Source organism: Cyprinodon variegatus, unplaced genomic scaffold, assembly GCF_000732505.1.
Source record: "Cyprinodon variegatus isolate N-32 unplaced genomic scaffold, C_variegatus-1.0 Scaffold701, whole genome shotgun sequence".
In the NCBI taxonomy this organism is placed as follows: domain Eukaryota; kingdom Metazoa; phylum Chordata; class Actinopteri; order Cyprinodontiformes; family Cyprinodontidae; genus Cyprinodon; species Cyprinodon variegatus.
This window is the reverse complement of record NW_015151154.1, coordinates 150,367-158,383: the sequence shown is the minus strand read 5'-3', so window position 1 is coordinate 158,383 and position 8,017 is coordinate 150,367. Positions and strand designations below refer to the sequence as shown.

The 8,017-nt window shown below is 36.5% G+C and overlaps 1 protein-coding gene across 1 annotated transcript in view; it reads left to right on the top strand.

The window, feature by feature from the left end:
* Positions 1–8,017, top strand: part of LOC107097480 (A disintegrin and metalloproteinase with thrombospondin motifs 7-like) — a 128,944-nt gene that overhangs the window by 85,575 nt on the left and 35,352 nt on the right. Inside the window, 2 exon segments of the mRNA XM_015394630.1 lie at positions 2,404–2,530; positions 6,845–7,058. Coding sequence (XP_015250116.1) covers positions 2,404–2,530; positions 6,845–7,058 — 341 coding nt within the window.

Sequence of the window (8,017 nt, the reverse complement as noted above, 5' to 3'; positions counted from 1 at the left end):
CTATATATATATCAAGGGGGGCTGCAGCTGTTTTGCAACAATAAGTTTTTAACTCACTAGCTCTGAGACTGACACACACGTGATGAAGATCTTGACTCCTCTATAAAACTATCTACTTCATTCTAATATCCTCCGACCGAAGCTCCGACGCCATGCCAAAAAGTGCAAAAACTTTGCTTCAGTGGGCCTGGTTTTAACAGCACAGGTGGCAGCGCCAATCAATGCATTGCTAATGAAAGCCAGCAAGAGAATCAATTAACTTTCACTAAAGTGAAACATATGTGCAAAACTGATTATTTGCAGCTGACCACTCAACAAACTACTCCAAAAACATCAAAACCAAGCAAAGCACATACAATCTGTTCTACCTTTGCTATTTTTTTCATCAAAAGATATTTTCATCTGAATGAAAGTCACTTTCTGGATATTTCCAACCAATATCTTATTTTCCGTTAAAGGTTTCTTCGTCTCACTGTTTTAAAATACAGCAGCATGCCCATATTTGGAAACTGTATCCATGTGTAAATCACAAATACCTCTGCTACTCTTGAATGTGTGATTCCCTTGTTCTCCTGTCTATCTCAAACTGGTGCATATCATTGGGTTCTGTCTTTCCAAAGAGCTTTCAAACTCCCTGATTGGACAAACGGATATTGATGTTTATAGAAAAAAAGTCTAGTTAGCTTTTTGTATATAGTGCAATGTGTGTAAATAAACAGTCCTGGGAAAAAAAAAAAAACTTTCGATTTTAGAGAGGAAAATTGTATTTTTATAACGAAATATATAACAGCATTCCAAATGTCAAACTGCAGCAGTAGTTCACCTGGGTGAACTACTGCTGCAGTTTCTTAACAGCTATGATTTCTGCGTTGCTTGTAACATGGACACCAAACTTGCTACATATGTAGCCAAGAAGTTGAATTTGCAGTTTATTATGCTTGTTTCTTTGTTACAGAAAAAATAAGTTTTGTATATAGGCCAAACTAATTTTTGGGGGGGATTTTAACTTACTAAGGCACAGAATTTACTTTCAAAATTCCACTTCATCCTCTAGCACCTTCATTTCAGTTAATAACAGGATTAGCAGATTAGCCAGTGTACAATTTGAGAAATGCTTTATGAGGTATGAGTATGCCTTTTTTTTTTTTTATTGACCTCTGGGCTTACATAGTGTGCTTCATGCAATAGTCAACACAGTTTGTGTAAAGCTGACAAAAAGCCATTCTTCTTCAATCTTTTTTATTTTATTTTCCTCCTTTAAGGTTGGGCATTTAATCATTTGATGTCTCTACGGTAGAGTTTAAATGTACATGGTAGGTGTTTTTAAAACGTCTTCCACTAAATTTTTAAGAATAATCAACATCTAGTTGACCTTATCCGAATCTAACTCAGAAACCTTTAACCTTACCAGAGTTTAATTTCATTCCAGTCATGGTTATTCTTTGCAAGATATATTCATATAGCAATCTGAAAACCTGAGTATGCAGCGAGTCAGTGAAAAATCTGACAGATCAGATAAGTCCGCTGCCAGGTTTCAAAATAAACAACTGAAAAACTAAATCTCACAACCTCGACAATACTTCAGCAAGACAGAGGGAGAACCCTCATATCGTAACCAGCAATTGATGCCTCTCAACCATTCCTTCTCCTCATTGCATCAACATACATCTCTATTCACACAACAAGCTAACTGCTGGAACCCCTGCTTCAATAAAGATAATCATCTAATCCAAAGTTCTTCAACAGGGGGTCCGCTACCCCTAGGGGGTCCACGGAGGTACTGCATGTGGGTTGCAAAAGTCTGGGTTGATTACACTTTTTTTATATTCCATCTGCTAATTTTTTCCACTAATTGAAATGTCTTTAAATCCAAATTATCATGAATTCAACACACTGTAGTAAACAGATAAATGGAAACAGAAGATGTCTTTCAGTCATTAAGGCAAACATTCAGCCACACACAGGAGCTCTTTCAAACTGGGCACCGTTTCATTCACAACACCTGTCCCATCAACGAGTAATCAGAAGCATAAATACTTTAATAATCCCAGGGTATAATTACTTTCGTTACATGACTCCATCTGTAATAGAGTGACTATAGGACCAGTTTGATATAACAGAAATTTATACAATGTATATAACTAAGGGTCCCCGCACCATATCGCCATCCGTTTGGGGGTCCTTGGCCTGGAAAACGTTGAAGACCCTTGATCTAATCTATGAGTTTGTGCTTCCCCCCTTCAACTCTATTATAGCAGCCGGGTTGCTTTTAGTTTTTTTCCACAGCTTCCAGTACAGCTCTTTTTTCCCATGAATATAACTTTAAAACATACTGCTGCTTTTCTTTGTCATGACCCTGTCAAAAAAGGTTGTTTTTTTTTTCTCCTCCCACCTGGTCTCAAGGTGTACAGGGGCAGATAGTTTACTGTGTGGAAAAGACTACTGGGATTGCTGAGGAGCATTTCTGCGACCCCTCAACTCGACCTGATGACAACCAAACCAGCTGTTACCGGGATCCTTGTCCAGCAATGTGAGTTTGCCATCCAGACATGCTATAATTTAAAACTCACAGACCAGCAGCACATTTTCTTTTCTGCTCTACTTTCAGCTGTTAAAATCACAAAACTGTTAGTTTAGAATGAAATTTTTAGAAAAGTTGGATCTGTTTTCGAAGTGTTCAAAGTGTCTGTCTTAAAGTGTTTTTCTTTATGACCTTCATATAAAATTATAGCTATTTTCATTTATGAGACCCTAAGGAGAAATGTCCTATTTGTTTATTTTCGTAAATGAAAAAAAAAGTGAACCTACAATGAATCATGCTAAAAGAGTTACACCTTTCAGACAATATAATAGATTAACACTTGACCATTCATTTTAAGCAGATATGTCTTTTTTTTTTGTTCCTTTTCTGGCCTCAGCAGATAAGGAAAACCCTATTTTCTGCTAATGTTTTAAGTAGACACTGAATAAAATAAACTCAATTCTGCTTAAAGTTATAAATTATGTTGAAAAGAAAAGAATGAGGAAGCGACAACCAGTGAGCCTGAGAAGTAAACTTACAACCCAAAAATGTTATTAAACAGTAATAACTTCTTTTAATCAGAATAAATCAACAGTAATATTGTATTCAAAAATCCTAGTGATCCATATTCAAAGAAACCTGAAATCCCAATGAGTTGTTATCTAGAGGTTATAAAACACAGTTTATGTGGAGGCCTTCATAGATTTAATCATAGCATTTGATGCGCTGACAAAACATAATCTTTAAATAAACAGTTACTTTGTCCATGAAAACATTTTCCATTATAGCAGAAAAATTATTGTGACTCTGTCAAGATAAGGTTCCTAATTATAAGGTTTACTGTAATATATTGTTCCATTATTTAACAACCTAAAAAGTCCACTTAAACCTTAGACCCGCTTTGGCTATTTTGAAAAATGTATTATTTTACAGACAAATGTTTGTTCTTCATTAGACTTAGTGAATGATATAAGTTGAGATCAAGAGCAGTATTTCTAATTACCGTATTTTCTGGACTATAAGCCGTTACTTATTTCCCACGATTTGAACCATACGGCTTATAAGAAGGTTCAGCTTTTCTGTGGATTTTTGCTAAACACCAGAGGGGGAAGTGAAAATTGGAAAAAAAAAGAATAAGGGGCTAAAATTCATTTAGCACAAGAACATGCTAGGCAGGCGGAGAAAAAATGTCCTGAGTTCACACATTTTGACATTAATTAACTGCATTAAAGCTGCGGAACCGATGAAGAGACTGGGCTCAACTCCTGCATAGCTGACAGTGGCGACAGTGATGTCGGGTGTAGGAGTTTGCCCTGAAATCGAAGGGTTGGCACCGGCTTTCAGTGACACTTCACCTGCATTCCCTACTGATGGTTGTCAGAGGGCCCGGTGGCACCCGTTTATGGCAGCCTCACTTCTGTCAGCGAACCCCAGGGCAGCTGTGGCTACAATGAGTGTGTTCGTGAAAGGGTGAATGACTGTAAAGCACTTTGGAGTCTCCTGACTTAAAAAGGCGCTATATAATCACAGGCCATTTAAAGAGCTGCCGAAGCCCCATCTTTCAGTTGAAGCTTGTCACTATCTGATCTGTCCTGGAAGCACGATCCGTCCTGCGTATGCGCAAACACAGTAGTAAGATCCAGGTCGGTGAAAACTATGTAATGACGGTACTAAAAATATTTATTTATATACTTGGAACATTAAAGAATGATCTGGAAAAAATGTATACGTTTTGCATTCTCTCCATTGTGTTGCCTGATGTCATCATCGGACATGCTCAGAGCAGTCACACTAACATTTGAAAGGCTATTTAAGTGTATTGCATTTTTTGGGGGTTTTTAGAATATGCAATATTTACGCAAAAATAAAAAAAACATTCAAAGGAACCCCCCTCCTGAAGACAAAAGAAAAAAAAGTAAGAAAAACTAAGTATTGCCTACACTGTTTGTGCATGCACAGGATGGATCATGCTTCTAGGTAGTGACAAAACTCTTTCTGCTGCTTTCCAAGTTGACAGAATCTAGCATTCCTCATTCCTACTCTATGGGCTATATGTAGAGCTCCCCCTACAGGTTTGGTGGGCGACAGTTCAGTTGATATCAGTGGCTTATAGCCCATTGTAGCTTATATATGTACACTTTCAAGTTTTTTTCAAAAGATTTGGTGGCCGTCGGTTATATTGAGGTGTGCTCTATAGGCCGGAAAATTGGGTATTATTATTTTACTTTTATACACTGTTTTGGCACTAAAGTGTAGCGTAATCATTTTGGTAAAATCGGAAAAGAACCTCAATTTTTGCTGAGAAGTTAAGTTAGCACTCTAAATCACTTTCACTCAGTGTCACAAGCTGGAACGCTTTGTCTTAATTTTTCTTAGTCTTGTGGAAATTATTTTTTTTTTTTTGCTATTGTTTCCATTTTGTTAACTTTGTCTAAATGGGAACATGATTAGCCTGAGATTTCTGTTTTACTTAGTTTCCTTACCTTCCAACTCTTCCACCTGTTGCTGATTTTGAATCAGTGCATGTTTCATTAAACAGTTACACATGTTCTTTCCTGTTAATGTTTTCAGTTAATTGTGCCATTTTCTTTTTTTCAGACCTTTGAATCTGGTTGAAATCAAGGAGCTGTAAGAGCTCATGTGTTATTTGCATGTCTGTGTGGATTCTGCAATCAAAAGCAGAGGCAGAAAGATTGCTGAGTTCTTTACTAAGTCAATTCAACTTCCAAAGCCTATTACTTGTGTGATGATCTTTTAAGTCTTATTTAATGGGAGCTTGCTTTTTGTGTTTGGTAATGAAGTTGATTTTACTCTAAATACCTCTGAAAAAGCTAAGCAGCAACACTGTTACTGAGAAAACACATGGAGGCTGTATTCTGATAGAGTATTTAGTGAGCTGACAAAAAATAGCATCTTTTAAGAATGAGGTGAAAGAAAAGTATGGAGTCACTCAAGGTTAAGGGGAAAATTTGATGGATTCACTACTGTTAGTTGCTGAGAGAATTTATGTCTATAATGATATTTCTCTTTGCTTAAACAAGGCTCAATATGTTAAAACTCTAAGAATGCAAAACTGCATCTTTTGGCTAAATAAGTTGAATTTAGTTAAAGAGTTAAATTGTTTTAAATGATTTAAAACATGAAATTAGACATAAAAATACTTCTATGTATAACAACAAAAACTCAGGATAAAAGTTATTAAAAATAGAAAATGCAGAAAAGAATTACTAGAGAAAAAGCAGCAGAATTCAAATGGAGGAAGCTTCTTCTAAAAAACTAAATCATAATCCATCATTACTACCACAGAGCTTTGTCCCAGGGCCTTAAAGAGATGCATGTATAGATTGTAACTGTTTGGATGATTGCTAAATCTGCAATGGCCCCTTAGATCATGCAGGAACATCCGTTTGTTTCCATCCCAGTGATGCATAAATAGATGACTGCCTGAACAGAACAAGAACATTTCCTCTGTTGCTGATGGTGTGAAGCTGCATGTCGAGTAAATGAGCAGGGCAGATGGCCGTAATTACCTCTGCAGGAAATGCACAGATGGGGTTTTAGATTTTGGACATTTTTCTCATTCCCTCAGTCGCCAGACAGTTTTCTAGTGACGAAGCATTTTTTTCAGAATGAACATGTATCTTGTCACTGTGAGGAGGCTTTTACAACTTTTCTTAAGGAACGGCAGCAGGATTCTGAAACTCTGCCTGATTGAAACCTGGGGCGGAAAATGGTCCATTGTCCTGTTTGGATCTGTCTACTCCTATATTATTCTCCAAAGTATCCATGCCTCAAAGAAATCAAGCTGTTGTAAAAGACAGTAGTGCAATGAAGCACTTGATAAAATGCCTCTGGTTTATGTTTCCATGTTTTTGGATCTTTCAAAATTTGAAATATTTGTTTTATCCATCCACTTAGTTATTCATTTATTCCTTTATGTGAACAACAGACTAAAAAACTAAATCACTTCAGTTAAATAATTTATCTACCTAAGTCATCAATAACTTTAACCTATTTTGAAATATTTTTACAATAACTGTTTAGTGATGTATGTTTTACATAAAAATTAAAATCCTTGTAAGAACTTTGTCTCCTCCACACCATCCATTAATTCCATGTACAACAAGTTCTAGCATAATAATGTATTTGTGGTGTTCTTCTATTTTTTTACTATTTCAATGCATGACAGCATGAAAATGTGGGCCAAGTATATGTGTTTTTTATTTATCAAAATTTGCATTATGACTACAGTGATATGTTTGTCATTTTATTCTCATTTGTGCTAATTAGTGGAAATTTGTGCTTTGTTTGGTGCTTGTGCAGATGGTGGGTTGGAGAATGGCATAAGTGCTCAGCAAGCTGTGGTAGCCTGGGTCAGGCTATAAGAACAGTCCTTTGCATCCAAGCTGTGAGCGCAGAAGAGCAGAAAGCTTTGGATCCAAGTGACTGCAACCATATCCCCAGGCCTGAGTCTGTATCCGTCTGCAACATACACATCCCCTGCCCTGCAGACTGGAGCACTGGAAGCTGGTCAAAGGTTAGTTTCTAGTGTGCTCAGAAATATTCCATCAGCTCTTTTACTGTTGTTTTTTTTTTTGTACCACATTAATTCATATTGCCAGTGTTTGTTTACACTCTTCAGGCTGTTATTTCTGAAATAATGGCTGATGTTTCTGGTAAACACAAAGTTTGCTACCTTCCCATCTTGCATTAAATTAGAAAGTTGATGTAGTTTGCACAGTCAGATAGCAACACAGCTATGCTGTTTATTAGATGCTGTAGACACTGTCGCTCTGGGTCACCTCACCTTTTCGGGGATTAGTTCCTCTATCCTGCACCTATGAACATAGAAGTATAAACAGATTTAAAGTAAAGAACACACAAAACCTGAGCATGCAAACTATTTTTCCCCTGTTAAAAGGTCTTTATAAATATGCCAATGTTTCTAGAAATGCCCTAAAAAAATAAAGATTTTACTAATAACACAGTTAGCTGAAAATATGCATAAATGAAACCTAAATAGTCCATTGATGCCAAAGCAAAATAGGTATGCTTTTAATCAAGCTGTTATTTTTAATATTTTGCATTATTCACACATTTATTTATGTCTAAATGTGGAACTGTTTCATCAAAAATTGAGAAACATAGAGACGCAGTGGAAGGAGCTGTGCTTGGCTTTTGGTTGCTTTTTATTACTGTCACAGAATCTCTGCAGCGCTGCATTATCTGTGGTGCCAGCATCTCTGTAACTGAGCCTCCGCTGTTTGGGAGTACAGTATAGCAGTTCTATTTGGAAATCAGATTCATGTAAGACAAATTATTTTTTTTTTTATGTTATTGAACCATAGGGAACTTACCTAGAAAGCATCTACATAAGTGTCATCAAGGACAAAACAAGTGAAAACAACTCAGAGTAAAATATGGTTGCATTACCTTAGAAAATAGCCTCTCTTGCAGAAACTGTATATACTATAGGTGAACTATTTGGGGTAAAGG